General features: G+C 38.7%; 1 protein-coding gene across 1 annotated transcript in view; it reads left to right on the top strand.

Annotated features, from left to right (window-relative positions):
- The first annotated feature begins 2,103 nt into the window (after positions 1 to 2,103).
- The window catches only part of Prkg1 (protein kinase cGMP-dependent 1), a 403,711-nt gene continuing 388,504 nt past the window's right edge, over positions 2,104 to 17,310 (top strand). Inside the window, exon 1 of the mRNA XM_051146331.1 lies at positions 2,104 to 2,209. Within this exon, the coding sequence (XP_051002288.1) occupies positions 2,157 to 2,209 (53 nt within the window). The 5' untranslated portion in view covers positions 2,104 to 2,156. The remainder of the gene's footprint in view (positions 2,210 to 17,310) is intronic.

The following is a 17,310-nucleotide window of genomic DNA, read 5'->3' as shown; positions in this document are numbered from 1 at the left end:
AGCACGTGCATATTCTAACTATGCTGGTGGCATTTCCTCTCTTCCTAACCCTAGCTTGGCTTTCTCCATTTAAGTTTCTTCATTTGTACTAGCTGCCCTGTGGCTCACCCAGTAGTTTCACTCAGTATCGTCTGCTATTGTTTCTTCTATGTTTTCAGATATAGTATATGATCTGGTCTTTTAAAGTTCTCATGCTTGCATGTGGTTAACTCCAATAATATACCAGTGCCGCACTAAGGAAAGAAATAAAAAGCACTTCTCCCTGGAAATCATTTAACCAAGAACAAGTTCAGATTAGAACTATCCACTTCGTTTATCCTCCATCCGTCTATTGCATGGGTCTGAATCAGTACCTGCCTGAAGGTTGTCTGTGTCTTTGTCTGTTTGTCTGTGTCTTCTGTCTTTGTGTTTCTGTCCCTAACAAAGGGTTTCACTCTGTATTTATTGAACAGCAGAGAAACATCCACAATGGGAAGGAATGAGATACTTAGAAACCATTAACAGAGTTTAACAGTCGAGTAAGCCACCAGCTCCAAGCAATCTCCACTGACCAGATAACATACACTACTACAAACACCAATGCTTATCAAGCAATATTCAAACACTGTTGCATTCAGCATTTATGGATATTCTATTTAGAGGGTTGGTTTCAGTTTCATCATCTGCTATTTTCAGTAAATGATACACAAGTATTATTCTGGGTCAGGGTCATGCAAGAATGCCTAATTTAAGACTATGGCTATGTGTTAACTTAAGTTGTAGAAGTTCGTTGTATAGGAAGTCCAAGACTAGTGAGGTTGAGTGTTACATGGTTCTCTTAAAAGCAGGTTAAACAAACAGGCTGAGTACACAGCAGAGGAGCAGTCTTCTGTGACCTTAAGGCATATTATTAACTCTGGTTATGAATTTCAGCCAATGTTTCAGTCTCTTAGAGTATAGAAGATATTTTTTATCACATTACATCAACACACATTCTAACAACATATTTTCTAGTATGAAAATAATATCCATAAAGGTAGCAACCATAAGAAATACTTTATATATGTATCACAGATTCATTACCAAGATTTTTGTTTGTTTGTTTGCTTTTGTTTTTCGAGACAGGGTTTCTCTGTGTGGCCTTAGCAGTCCTGGAACTCTCTTTGTAGACCAAGCTGGCCTTGAATTTACAGAGATCTGCCTGCCTCTGCCTCCTGAGAGCTGGGATAAAATGTGTGCGACACCATGCCCTGTTGCCAAGATTTAAATATGCTTACCTTTTAACATTTTAAACTTTTATGCGCATGGATGTTTTGTATACATGTATGCCTGTAGAAGACACGCATGCCTAATGCCTGTAGACACCAGCAGAGGATGTTGGATGCCCTATACCTGGAATTAGAGATGGTTGGGAGCTTCCATATGGGTGCTGAGGCTTGAACCTGGGTCCCATGGAAAAGTAGTCAATGCTCTTAGCTGCTGAGCTCTCCAGCCCCCAAAATGTTCATCTTTTTTTAAAACATAAGTTTACCTTGACAAATGACTGTATTGAATTCTATAACCCCCGCCATTTTGTTCTTCAGCTTGTCTATTAATCATGAACACAACGATTCTGGGGTATTTAGCTTTTAATCATATGTTGTCAATGATGGAGGATGGAAAAGTAGAAATTATTATTCAACAAACATATCTAATAATAGTTCTGCATAGTTTGTGCACAAGTTGCAATTTGTTAAACAAGCGTTGTGTAGAAATTGCCCCATAATTATTATTTCTGTTATATGGAATCCCCCAAAGTGGAAATTAATGATTTCATTTGTACCATTTATAATTAAAATATGATTATATGAGTCATTAATAATAATCTTTCCTTCCTGCATAGTCTTTAACATGTGCTTTTGAATGGATGGTCAGGAACATAAAAGTAATAGGAACCAATTGTCACTAAGCATAACTGACTTTTGATGAAACAGGACAGCTTAGGACTATTAGCTTTAAATATGTGGAAAAGGTTAATCATTTTCATACCTCTCATGAATACCTCATCTCTTTTACAGGGTGTTGTTCACAAGTGAAATTCTCTAATTAATTTTCCTCTGGTTGCTTTGTTTTCTCTTTCTCCAGCTCTTGTAAATGTGAAACTCTGGGCCATCGATCGACAATGTTTCCAAACAATAATGATGAGGACGGGACTCATCAAGCATACCGAGTATATGGAATTCTTAAAAAGGTAGGATACTATCCATCAATTTGTGAAAGGGCCAGACTTCGGTGGGCCTTGCTATGTCTTGCTGCTGCTTCTGAGAATGTGTGGTCACCTTGGGACACCCACGTTTTATCAAGTATACTCAGACATGCCAAGTTTTCTCAGAGATACAAATGAGAATTCACTTGAGCAGGAAAGGATGTTTAGTTCCTTCCCACAGTCCTCTGCGTAATGTGCTTACCCCACTGGTCTCACAACCACAGGGCCCCACTGAGCTGTCTCCTCTGGGCTTCCGTAAAAAAGGCCACACATCTAAGAAGCAATGTTCCACAAGGCAGCTTATCAGACTGTAATCCTGAGAGTAATTTCCCAAGTTCATTTATTCCCAGTTCCTATTGTTATTCATAGGTTATTATGATAACTCAATATAGGATGAGGATTTTAATAGAAAACCAACTTCTCATTTCTTAGAAAAATCACTGTTATTCACTGTCATTAAACTTTATATATATATATATATATATATATATATATATATACAATTTTATTCTGGAAAAGACATTAGCAATTCTAGTATCTTTAAATGTATTTTGTAGTGTTTACATATTGTTTTAAAATGCTGGGGATGGACAAGTGACTGAGAATGCTTGCTACACAAGTTTAAGGACATAGAAAAACTAGGCATGGCAACATGCATGTCTGCAAGCCCAGCACGGTGGGGGAGGGGCAGAGATCAACATGTGGGCTGGGGCTTGCTGGCCAGCCAGTCTAACTAAAGTGGTGAGTCACAGGCTCAGGGAGACACCTTGTCTCAAGGGACTAGGGTGGAGAGGCATAGAGCAGGACATGCGATGTCCTCCTCCTGCCTTGCTGGTATGCATGTGCACACTCACACAGACACAAACACACAGACACAGACACAGACACACACACACACATACACACAACCACACACACAAACATATACATACATATACACCATGCCTACACATCCACACATATACAACTTGTATTATTTTACTTTTGAAAACTGAAGCATTAATGAATATAGCAGTGATCAGATTATGTGAAACAAAGAGTGTATAATAAGGATTCCCTTTTGAAGGCTAAAATATTAAGCTTTTCATTTTTACAGTTTCATTTTTTGTAAATATGTGGTTAAAATGGAGCTAACAACTCAAATTCATATTTTATTTCAGTGATATATCATAACAGATATCTATTGAGTTTCTTAAAATGCAATTTTAATGTCCCTTACTTGGGTATTTCTGTTAATTAATTTTGTTTCTGCTTCATCTTTTATACATTTTTCATTTCCACATGAAATCTTTTCGTTATATTCCTGCTGAAGGGACAATAAAATTCTAATTTAATATCAAGTAATAATATATTAAAACAGTTCACTGTCAGCAGGGTGTTTTCTGTTCCCCTTGGTGTGATTAGATGAGGAGAGGTAGAAATATAAATTTCTTTTGAAGCTTACTATAGTTTGAAAGGAAATTAAACTTTTAAGATGCCATATTTATGTGGGAGCACATGCATGTGTTCACTGGTGTGTGTGTGTGTGTGTGTGTGTGTGTGTGTGTATGTGTGCGTTGAGAAACTGAGAGAAAGACAGAGAATACATATTCATTTTAAGTCTTAATGTGCAAAGCTGTTGCTCTGACAGCATTCTAATAAAAACTTCAGCTGGTAATTAATGAAATGCTTGTATAGGGGCTGGAGCTTGTCATTTGTCTGCAGTATCTCAACTTGAGTTCTTAAGATGTTGATTTTTGCTTCCATGAATTTGTAATCTCAAGGAATGAGCCAAGTGGCACTCAGATGCTTTTAGAGAATCCTACTAGCACTCTTTCAGAAGATGGAGATTGTGTGTGTGTGTGTGTGTGTGTGTGTGTTTGTGTGTAAATTCAGAGCTGCCTTAGTTTTATAATCTGTTTGACATTCTGAATATTAATGTCTCTGTAGAATGAGTGATTTTTTTTTTGTTGTGTTGTCATTAGTTAGCCTAGGGCAGGCAGAATAGGCAGGTAGAATAAAAAAGAAGGGAGCATGATTAACTTAATGTCACTTTGCATTAAATAGCACAGTGCTGCTTAGAGCCTAGAGAGTTGGCAAGGTGGCCAGCCATGTGTGCCTTAATCTTCTGAAACTGTGACTGTGACTTAGTGGCTCCATCTCTACAGCCCTTCAGTGACTCACAGCTAGTGTTAGCTTATTCATAGTCTCATTGGCTGGATGTTCTAGGCTGTTCTCTCCGAGGATTAGTGGTTAAGTTTGTTTGTTTGTTTGTTTTTCTTCTTTTGAAGCCAGTGAAATGCTTGCTCTCCCACTGATGCTTATGCCAACCATGGAGCTGTCATCTTTGTGCTCTGGAGGTTCACCTTCTACTGCACATTTTACTGCCTACTTTCTTTATTATAATTCTGTTACTATTCTTATTCATACTTCTAAGCTATAAACCTCTAAGTGCAAGGGCTATTTCTTAGCATTTCATTGTTTTTCTTTGGCACAAGATATATTGCTGTGTAGGTAGTTTACATGTCATTACACACTCTTCAAGGTTCATTGCAAATGTTAATACGGGCTCACATCTTTCAAAAATTGTCTAAAGTTTTGTGATGACAGTCCAGCAGTAAATCAAGAATGGGTTCCTAATAGGTGCAAGCACTTTGCTAGGGTGCAGGTCACATGCCCAGGAGCTTAAATAGTGCAGTGTATTCATTCTTCCCACATAGTCCCAGGATAATTATTCTTGGTATCATTGACTTTTTTGAGGCTCTTAAAAAATGTCATAACTGACTGCTCTTGTAGAGGGCCTAAGTTCAATTTCCCAAGGCTATATGGTGGTTTACACATCTGTGACTCCAGTCTCAAGGGAGGTGACGCCTTCTTCTGGCCTCCACAGGCACTGCACTCATGTGGTGCCCAGCTATACACACAAATATAACATCCATACACATAAAATAAAAGCAAATTAAGAGTAGAAGTAGGGGAAGGGGAGGACACATAACAATACCCAAGGGAAACAATGAAAAGCCTTGCCAAAACTCAGAATTTGAAAATCAATTTAAAAATTTCCTATGAATTTAAATCATTTATTGTCCGATTTGTTATTTTTAAAGCATACTTACTTGCCACTAATTTGTAAAATATTAAGCAAAGCTTTGCATGGTCAAGTCAACCCAACATTTTCTTTATGATTTAGTGTTTCGAAAGACGTACCTAGCTTAATATTATAAAAAAAAATAAACTGGCTACTTTAAAGTTCTGTGCCAACTATAGGAGGCATATTTCTCTCTGTGTCTTCTAACAACAACAACAACAACAAACAAACAGAAAAACTAATAAACAAAAACAAGAAACCAACTTTGATCTGAATTTTTCTATTGTAGATAGACAGCCAAAGCAACTGTGATACTTCTTGAAGAAACCTCTAGGAAATGACAATACAACATTATGATAATAATAATATCATGATAAATATCAGTGGGCATCTCACTTCACATCCTAACACAGTCCTAGGGGAGGAATGGCAGGATGACAGGGGTGAAAGAGAGTCGTTTCCTTTTGTTATTCACTCTCCTCTTTTCCTAAATAAGCCCATATATGAACAAAGGACCACACTGGTATGAACTCAAAGCAAAGCTCTCCCCTCAAAGGGAATAAGAGATAGTTTATCCTGAACCAAATATGACCATGACCCAGAAACATGGATTAAGGTTGTCCAAAGCTGGGCCTACTGGGTGGCACACACCTTTAATCTCAAAAGTCAGGCAGAGCCAGGCAGATCTCTGTGAGTTCCAGGTTATATAGTGAGACTTGCCTCAAAAACAAACAAATCAATAAATAATAAGGTTGTCCTAAACATCAGGTTCCAATGTGGAACAGTTGTCACAAGTTTTTCAGTTGCAGAACAAGAAAGCCATCAATCAAATCACTTTTCAAATATATCGGTAAAACATCAGGCAAGTGGGTTACAGCCATGAAAGGGAATCTCAGCTACAGATTCAGATAGAAGCAGGTGACGTGCTTGGTTTCTGTGTAGGTGCAATGTGGTTTTGTATTACGTTAGTACATCCCCCAGATTTCTACCAGATAGTAACAGTGATGTTAGGTCAGACCTAGCTAGATATAGGTGTTGAATGGCTACTAAGGGAGGAAACAGAGCACTGGGTAATTTGGCCTGTTCTGATCCTGCAATATTCCATCTATCAATGTTAGCCTTGTAGAATCTTTACCACATGTATAGAATGTTCTTTGATAGCTTCACACTGGCCACATATATGTAAATGGATAGTAGTCTACAAGTAGAGAGTATTTTGTTTTTGTCAAAGTTGGGTTTTATCTTGATTTAAGTGTATTTATCCATTTTGTAACTATCATTAATACAGTTTGGATCCTCTTTTGCTGTTTAATGCCATATCAGACTGTGATTCTGGATCTTTAGTTAGTTTTTTCTATTCTGTGCCTGTGTTACACATTCCCTGATGTAAACACAGATGTTACTATGCAAGCATAACTCAAAGTAAGTCAAATAAAGTAACTAATAAGGGAATAAAAATAGCTCAAGGGGCAGTGCTAGGAAGCATGGCATGGTGGCTGTCAGTCAAATAATATTCTTACTGTTTGTCATGGCTTCTGGAAATGAGCCAAACAACTGCTATAATTAATTTATGCTGCTTCTCTCTTAGCATATCTTCTGGTGCTACTGTTGGTAGTGTTTCCACGTATGAAGGGTATAATATTAGGATATAACTATTTGAGCTGTGAGATCTGCTGATATGAACCAGGACTTCTTTTAGCTTTAACTATGGTGGTTTGATGATGATGGTGATGGACCAGAGTTTATGGTAGTGATGATAATAATGATGATGATGATGATGATGATGATGGATCATAGTTTATGATGGTGATGGTGATGGACCATGGTTTATGATGGTGATCATGATGATGATGATGGGCTATGGTTTATGATAGTGATGAAAATTATGGTGATGGACTATGTTTCATGGTGGTGATGATGATCGACCATGGTTATTGTTATTGTTGATGATGAAATGATAATGATGATGGACAATAAAGTGATGGACCATAGTTTATGACAGTGATGATGATGATGGTAATGTACCACATAGTGATGATGATGGTGATGGACCACAGTTTATGATAGTGATGATGATGATAGTGATGGACCACAGTTTATGATAGTGATGATGATGATAGTGATGGACCACAGTTCATGATAGTGATGATGATGATGGTGATGGACCACAGTTCATGATAGTGATGATGATGATGGTGATGGACCACAGTTCATGATAGTGATGATGAAGATGGTGATGGACCATAGTTTATGAGAATGATATGATGATGGTGATGGACCACAGTTCATGATAGTGATGATGAAGATGGTGATGGACCATAGTTTATGAGAATGATGATGATGATGGTGATGGACCACAGTTTATGATAGTGATGATGAAGATGGTGATGGACCATAGTTTATGATAGTGATGATGATGATGGTGATGGACCACAGTTTATGATAGTGATGGTGAAGATGATGATGGACCACAGTTTATGATAGTGATGATGATGATGGTGATAGACCATGGTTTATGGACCAGAGTTTATGATGGTGATGATAATGATGATGATGGGCCATGGTTTATGATGGTGATAATGATGATGGTGATGGTGATAGGCCATGGTTTGTGTTACTTACTTCACTCACAAAACATAGATGCTGGAAGGACTTTACAAAACTTTTCTTTTTCTTTGAGAGGATCATTTTGTACAATAGATAGGCACATATCTTCCTCTTACAGAAACCTCTCCATAATTTTTTATTACTAGAAAAGAAAATCACTCTGGTCTACCCTTGTTCCCAAGACCCTACCTGAACAACTGTCCCACCTCATTCCCCCTTCTTTCTCATTATCTGACTGCTTCAGTCACATGGCAGTTTGTTTCCTTGTGTTTTCTATAGTCCCACTTAGTGACCATTATCCCATGCCTTTGAGAGGAAATTTCAGAACAGAGTCTATGAAGAAGCCAACATAATGAATACAATTACTGTGGCTGAAAATAATGGGGCCTGGAGCCCCCAAGATAGCCATAACTCTCTGATTTTATCTTTCTGTTATTGGACTGGAGCTATCTCTTCTGACTGTGCCATAGATACCTCTACCATGAAGCAGGGTTGCTGGAATGATCTACAGAAGAGCTTGATTCATAGGCATTACAGTGATATAAGCAGAATAATTCAGATGTGGTAGATTATGTGATCCCAGAACATGGGAGGCAGAGGAAGGAGGATTGCCATGAGTTTGAGGCCAGCCTGGCCTATAGAGTGAGACCATGTCTCAAAAATCCAAAAAGAAGGAAAGAAAAAAAGATCACATCCACTCTACAAAAGTAAAACAAAACAGGCCTATACAGTGATAGCCAGGTCTTTAGCAAGATAATGAAGCTATGCTGGAAAGAGGGGAGATGGCCATTATCTGAGATTTACAGCCACCACTCCATCTTTCCAGCTGCTGTTGTTTTGGGGACCTATAGAATAAATAGGCTGAGGAAGGTTGGCTATGGGTAGAGCTTCTTTAATGGTGTATCTGCAAACCCAGATAACATTTTAAGGAAGAGGACTTTTCTGGTGGTGAGTTCCCCATAATTCTGTAAGCAGCCTGTAACTGAGGTTTTGGCTACTTTATTGGGTTCTTTTTTCTACCTTCATATACCACCCCTATCCTTTCCAACCCCCCAATACTAGGTAGGAGAGAAAGAACATTACAGGGAAGAGGTGGTGTCAATATTATTAGATTACTTACTGCCAATTAGGGGCATCACGATCCTTGGGACAAATTTGATCTTCATCATCCGGATATCTCCAGCCAGCAATTTAGCAAAGGGCAACACCAGCAGGGGCAAACAGCAACCAGCAAAAAGAGAAAGGGCAGCATCAGCAGGGGAGCATCAGCAACAGCTGCTCCCAGGGCTCTAGCACTTTTATATCTTCTCAAGAATTGTGCTAGAGCACGAGGCAAATCACAGTCAGCTGCTGTGGACAATCTGAAGCATCCTCATATCCCACACCTGGGATTAAAACCAAAAATATTCCCATGACATTTCTGTGTTTTTAAGGAAACCAAAATTCTTGCTACACTAACACCAATAAACTCTTTGGTTCACCACTAATGAGTACTTGCATGGAATACTTGGGGTTCTTATTGTCCTACCTGGGACAAATAGGCACATCTTTCTGTCTTCTAGGAAAAGTCATGGGACACCTAAATTGAAATTATTGACTGTCAAGGTTCACACTTTATGTTTAACTAGATAGAATGTTGAAGTCTGGGACCTTTGAAAGATGAGGGTAACTATTTAGCTTTGTAATCACTGTAACCATTAAGGTCATGGTTTTGAAATTCATAACTATGACTTTCATGGCTTACCCTTTTCCATGGATCCCTGGATCCTGGGAGATAACTTATACCTGAAGCCCAGAGCTAATGATCCCATATGAAAGCCTTTGCATTATTGCATGCAGGGTGCCAAGAGGATGAGAGAGCCTTGGTAAACCCCTAGTGCTGAACAGAGATTCTGCCTTCTAGAGTTTGCTCACTAATGAAAAGTTTGATTTTGGTACTCTATAAAATTTCCCTCTTCTTATCGCCATCACTAGAAAGCAAACCCCCAAACTATTTTTTTCTTCCCACTCATTCTCTGAAACAATAATGCTTGCATATATATTTAACATATGATTAAATAAACATGATGTTTGTATATGTGTTGGGATGGTGGGTTTATTATTCCTAGGTAACATGTATAATATTGTTATTGTAATTGCACTGGATATCATAATACCCTTGATGAGATATATAATAGCATTTTGAGACTTTTTTCTTGTAGGTGGTAGCTAAGCTCAAACCTTGCTAAACCTCTCTATAAATGCTATGTTTTGTCACCTTATAGTTTGTGTCACTCCTGTCACTGGCAGGAGATATGATTTTATGCTTGTGATCTGATTGAGTAATAAGAACCAAATGACTTTGAACTTAGAAAATTTAAGATACAGTATAATTTAATCTTTCTGTATAGTTTGTAGATGAACCAATAGAATCTTGAGCCAAAACTGGCTTCCCTAAAGAAACAGCTTTGACGAGAACTTGGGTTTGTGAATTTGTAGTCACCTGGGCATTCCTTCACATCTGCCCTCAGGTTTAGTTTATTTTTTAATGAAATCTTCTCACTATAGTAAATTAAAACAATGCTGGATTAATAGTGTTTTCCATCTTCAAAAAGGGAACTTTCACCATTAGTTTAACTGCATGTAGGCTTTATATTTCTCTGTCTGTACTTTCATTTTTCTAGAATGAAATTTTGAAACCCACCCCGTTTTTTCTCTTATCCAATTTTAAAAGCTAAAAACATATTTTCTTATCAATATTTTTATAGGCCACCTTGCTTTTTCTTTCTTTCTTTCTTTCTTTCTTTCTTTCTTTCTTTCTTTCTTTCTTTCTTTCTTTCTTTCTTCCTACAGGATAAGTAGCTCTGTCTAGAACTTACTATGTAGACCAGTGTGGCCTTGAACTCACAGAGATGCACCTCCTGAGTGGTAGGATTAAAGATGTGTACCACACACCTTGATTTCAATACTTTTATTTTGCATCATATTTTAACAGGTATAGCCAGGGATAAAACAGTAATATGAAATTACTCATTTTACTGACAGGAGAACTGAGCCTGTGAATATGACAGTTGCTCAAAGTCACCAAGGAAATTCTGAAATTTAGCTGTCCCAGAATTCTAAGTATCTTTTGTTCAAAATCTCCAGAGTAAAATTTTCTCCATTTTTTGATTGACTAAGCATATGCTCCACTGTTACACAATTCCTGTAGAATATTCTTTAAGACTCTTGCTAAAGTTGTCATAACCTCGATGAAAACAGAAGATAACTGTACACAGTTGCCTACGTATACCAATTTTAACTGACAGGTATGAGGTTGGGGTTGGGAAATGTGCATATTTTTGCTATAATTTTTTTTACATTGTCTCACTATATATTCTACATTGCCCTAGAACTCGCTATATATCCCAGCATGACCTTGAGTTCAAAATCCTGCCTCAGCATCCTGAGGGAGGAAGGGAGGAAGGGAGGGTGGGAGAGAGGGGGAGACAGAAGGAAGGAGGGATAGAAGACAGAGGGAGGGAGGGAGGGGACTACAGTAATGTGGCACTCTGTTTGAATGGAAGTTTCCGTGCGTATGTATGTATGTATATATGTATGTGTGTGTGTGTGTGTGTGTGTGTGTGTATGTGTGTGTGTGTGTATGTGTGTAGGTAGGTAGGTAGATTTGTTTTCATTTATTTATTCATATTGAAACAGAGTCTCTCTATGTAACACTGACTGTCCTGGAACTCACTATGTAGACCAGGCTGGCCTTAAATTTAGAATGCTCTGCCTGCCTTGGCCTTTGCAATGCTGAGATTAAAGGCATGACCCACCATGCCCTGCTGGAAAGTTTGCATTTTAAAAAAGTTCTGAATTAAGGTCATATTGCCTGGACAATCACAATGTAGGGTGTAAGATGAAGTATTTTAAGTATTCTTATGACTTACTGATATGAAGGATGTCTGGGCTTAACTTGTGGTTTTACCAATCATAAGCTTGTAATTTTAGCTGAGTATCTTTAATTTTAGGCTTAGTTATACAAACCTTCACACCATGAAGAATCAAAACTAGGAATAAATGGAATAATAGTAAATATTTATTCAGCATATGCCAGCAATGTCCAAAGTGTTTGACATGTATTAGTTTACTTAATGGTCAACGAAAGTCTATAAAATCAGCCCGGCTATTTCTGTTTTCAGATGAGAATAATAAGATTCTCAGAGGTGAGCAAAGTCACGTACTAGTGTCACGGATGCTCAGTCAATGCTTGGGCTGAGATGCCACTTCCCATATCCTGTATCCCTTCTCAGCAAACTCACATCGATTCTACTGGAGATTTCCACAGCATGCTGACCTTGTGTCTGCAGTGCGTCAGGTTTCTACTCTCGACACTCATCTGCTAAATATCAGCATTTTCCTTCCTGTACCCTTGAACCCCTAGAATATGTTCTCAGAAATGAATGCTCAGTGTCAGCACAAGCACAATTGATCTAAGTGATACTCGACACAGTGATGTCATAGAGTCACGCCAGCTGGGTGGAGACATTGCCCACAGCATGGGAGTCCATGGCCGGCATGGCATTGCGGTTTGTTTTTTTTTTTATTAATTGTTACATCTCAATGTTTATCCCATCCCTTGTATCCTCCCATTCTCCCCCCGCCCATTTTCCCATTATTACCCTCCCCTATGACTGTTCCTGAGGGGAATTACCTCCCCCTGTATATGCTCATAGGGTATCAAGTCTCTTCTTGGCAACCTGCTGTCCTTCCTCTGAGTGCCACTCAGAGGAAGGACGGGCATTGCGGTTTCTCAAGTGGAGATTGAGACGCTGATGCTTTGGGGCCAGCGTCTTCCTTCTGTGGCTGGTTTCCACCCTCCTGCTGAGGAGACCCTGAAGCTCAGGCTGAGGTCCCTTCTGGCTTAGGCTGTGTTCTATGATCTCTGAAGGCAATTACGGAGTATTTCTTAAACACTTCAAAAAAAAAAAAAAAATCAAGAGTCCACTGATTGACGCAATGAAAGGACAACTCTACCCAATGAAATATGTAGAGATCACATTCTGGATGATCAAAATTATGAAACCCTGTCCTCTAGACTTCCTCATAATTTACGAAACAATCTACAAAAATACAGTGCCTATGAAAGCAGCTTTAGGAATTTTAGTCTCTTGAGTGTTTGTTTTGGTTTTAAAGACTAAGCAGCAAGCCTGTTAAGCATTTACACTTTGAGCCTCAATGCATCTTTACTTGAAGACACAAAACCTTCCTTAGAATTAAGCTTGACAAAAACTGGCATGGTCCAAATTTGAAGGGAAAGAATGTGAAGAACCAATAAAGGGAAGCAGCCACCCTGCGTTTTCAAGCATGGCTGCTTAAAGATCATTTTGTCGTATCAGATCCATTCTCGTTAAGCATGCCACGCGCAGCAGATAAATAGAAAAGTGGCCATTAATTTCGTGTTGTCACCCACCATTTGCACAAATGTCTCAATATTGATGCTTCATAAAAAGGAGAGGCAGTATGAGCTCAGATAGTTGCATAATTATATGTTGATTTTTTTTTCAAAATGTTTATCAGCCCATGTTCTGTATAGGTATGGCCATCTCCATGTATTTTTAAAAATAGTTCCTGAAAAAAAATTAACACTTATGATTTGCCGTTCTGTGGTTATAATGAATGTCATAGTTGAGATCTTATTTGGTCCAGAAGAGGGCAGGGACCGCCTCCCCCCCCCCCCCCCCCCCCCGCCCCCAGCTGAGAGATATAACACACAGACCCACCTGGCTTCACAGAGCTGAGTCTCTTCAGAAGCTGCAGGCTAATTTCTCATCGTAATGTATCTAAGGAGACTTGCTTGACACTCTGGGATCTAAAAAGCTACATCCTATTTTGTGAAGTGTTTTACACACAAAGGATGATGCAGCTGGCCCCGGGTGCTTTTCCATAACAAACTCTATTTTCTATTAAAAAGTCTTCTATTAGGTTGAGATGTGAATTTCTCACTTCTGTTATACAAAATCCTCAATCCTCAGTGTTGGTGAGAAATCTGAGAGAGGATCCGGAGTGGGCATAAGAGCAGGCTTCTGAGGGAGAAGGGAAGTGTAAGACTGATTAGACATGAATGCGTCCTGGCTGGCGAATCTGGCTGTCTTGGAACACGGAGCCTGTTTACTGGAAGCACGGGTATGGAACAGGCGGGGCGAGAGCTGCAGGTTGTGGTTTGATTTGGTTTCTTACCTGAAACTAGGAACAACATGGTTTAATAAATTTTTTCCACTGAAGTAAGTTCCCAAAGCGGAGTTTAAGATCCTGTTTTTCAGTAGTGTGAGGCTCTCTGACTTAGGCAGTCCTGGTCTCTGCCTCCGTGGAGAGAGCAGGGAACCACGTGCACCGGAAGGGCACAGGGCGGCTGCTTCTCCACAGAACCATGTGCGGAGTTATGGACCCTGACCCCCACTGTGAGAAAAGGAGGTCAGGGATGGAACAAAACAGGCTCACTTGCCCCTTGTAGACATCATGTCGTCTGGGCGAAACCATTTGAGGAAGTTAGTCTGTCCACTTTGCTGAGAACATAGCTGGAGTCATGGCAGGAGCGATTTCTGAACCACCACACAACTCGATTGAAACCGGAACAAATGTCAAGTGCCTTGTTCTGTAAATTGTATGAGGCTGACTTCCAGGAAATGAGGAACGTCAGAGGAAGATCAAGGGTACTACTTATAACTTCATTTTTATGGAATTAAGATGACCATTGGTATGTATATAAAAATGTCTGGATATGGGTAGTAGCAAGCCCAGTGTGCTGGTACATTTCAATTACTGAAAAAAATTCCTAGCATAGGATTTTGGAGGCTGTGTATAACACACACCCCAAATTTTTCTCTTCACACACGATATGAACATGAACTTTTAAAAATAAGGGGAAGGAATTACTTCCTCCAGATTGTCCTAATAGTCACTTCATGTTTAACATTTACTCTTTGCATGTGCATTGGATAACACTTATGCCAAGCCCTAGAAGGATGCCAGTTAAGCAGCACAGCGTCTACTATGCTGCAAATATAGAGCATGTGAGGAATTTAATAAATTCCATTTTCTCAGTTTACTGGAAGTAGTCCAATGGGTAAAAAATTGCATTTTGTGTTTGCAAAAATATACTTGAGGTCTGAGACTGTTGCATAAACAAAGATAAATAAAAATTGCCGAGGAGGATGGATTTGCTTGTTTTATTTTTAAAAAGAAATTAAGTACACAGATAAACTCTATATGAACAGAGCCAAGATGTAAAGCAATAAAGGGGAATTAATTAAAAGTTAAGAACTTGGGCCTGTGAGATGAATCAATGGGTAACAGCGCTTGTCACAGAGCCCAGTGACCAGAGTTCTAGCACCAGGACCCACTCGGTAGGAGAGAACTGACTCCTTCAAGCTGTCCTCTGAAATAGACACATATACCATGGCAAGCAAATGCACACACACGCACGGACACACACACATATGTACATGCACACACACACACATATACCAGAGAAAGAAAGAAATGATACAATAAAAATAAAAATTCAAGAACTCTAATTCAGACATTTGAACATTCCTACAAGTGTGTATGGTCTTAATACATTTACTATAATCTGTATGCTAATATTACTTTTGTGGTTATATTTGGGTACTCTGGGCACAGAAACCTGGGAGAGATTTAAGATTTTTGGTGTTTTTCTTCTCTCTCCACTCCTTCATGCTTTTGGTTTCTCAATTTATGTTCTGATCTTGTCTGTGTGAAAATGTGAAAAAACAAAAGACAAAATAAAACCTTCAGCACTGTCCTACACCTGACTGGCAGTAGCTAAACCCTAATTAGAAGGGTTTATTGACATATCCTTTGAGTCAGTTAATACTAGTTTATTCTTTGTATTTTTTTAAAGTAATATTGTGGTTAGCATACAAATAGATTATTTTGTTGTGACAGTTTTAGACATATCTATCATGCATTCTTCTTATTTTCTCTCCAACTGTTTTTCCTATCTGCCTCATAAACACATGCACACACACATATGTATACATATATACACATGTGCACATATATACACATATGCACATAGACACATTCATGTATATACACATACACAGATGCACACACATACTCACATGCACACATATACTTATATACACAGACATGCACATACACACATATGAATATATACACATGCATATAAACTCATATATATATATACACATACACATTAATGCTATTTTTACAAAACTGTGTTTGTTTCTCAGTTTCTCCCTTAACCTGGCTACCACACAAATAACTGAGACTTTTATATTTGCTTAATAATAAGCTTTACAACTTGATAACTGAGCAGTTATTAGTCTATTCTTAGCGCTCTTAGCTAATTTGGCTTCCTCCCAGCATATATCCCCAGACATACTTGCATTTTGTAGTTTTTCTGATCCAGCTTCTTCTCCTGAGGTCTCTTGGACCTCTCCTAATGGCTCAATCTCCCACTTCCTTCTCTAACTCCTCCTTCCCTGGCTGGCAGGAAGAAGTCCAGCCCTACCCACTCCCCTGCTCAGCAATTGGCTGTGAGCTGCTTTATTGGCATCTCAGGGGACAATTGAGGACCAGTGTTTACATAGCATTGAGGCAGGAGAGTCTCAGAACAAGGATTGCAACTAGATACATGGGGGTACCGAAATCAGCATTTGAATTACACAGTAACCTTATGTCTACACACACACACACGCACACGCACACGCACATACACACACTTACTTGCTTTTGTCTCCATTCTCTTTAGATATCTTCTTCCTCTCTCATAGCTGCTTTTCCCCTTCATGTGCATATATATGAAAACTGCATTTATATGTCATATTATTATATAAAAATTTAATCAAGATTCTGAATCTGCAAGAAAACATGAAATGAAATATTTGTCCGAGTCTGGTTTATTTCACTAAGCATAATGATTTCCAGCTTAACCCGTTTTATTGCAAATGTTATAATTCCTTTCTTCTTTATAGCTAAACAAATTCCATTGTGTTTGTACTTCTTTGGCTTCAGCCATTTGTCTTTCGGTAGACATCTAGATGGTTGATGTGTTGGCTATCATCAGTACTGCACAAATAAACATGCATCTGTGTATTGCCCTGACGGGATCATCTGGACATAAACCTAGAAGTTGTGACCTACCTGGGCCATATCATATTTCCACTTTTGTTTTCGTATGGAATAATATCTACAGGGTCTGTACAAGATCATGTTTTCTCCAACAATGAGTAAAATTGTTCTTCCCTACATCCATCTGTTCTTGCTTTTCTTGATGACAGGATAAGCATCCTGCCTGGAGAAAGACAGAATTACAAAGAATATTTTAATTTTCATGCGCTGAACACCCTTTCAATTATTTCTTGACCGTTTGTCTTTCTGCTTTCGAAAGCTGCCTTTTCAA

The sequence above is a fragment of the Acomys russatus genome, chromosome 5 (genome assembly GCF_903995435.1).
Source record: "Acomys russatus chromosome 5, mAcoRus1.1, whole genome shotgun sequence".
Classification (NCBI taxonomy): domain Eukaryota; kingdom Metazoa; phylum Chordata; class Mammalia; order Rodentia; family Muridae; genus Acomys; species Acomys russatus.
This window is presented reverse-complemented; position numbering and strand designations above follow the sequence as displayed.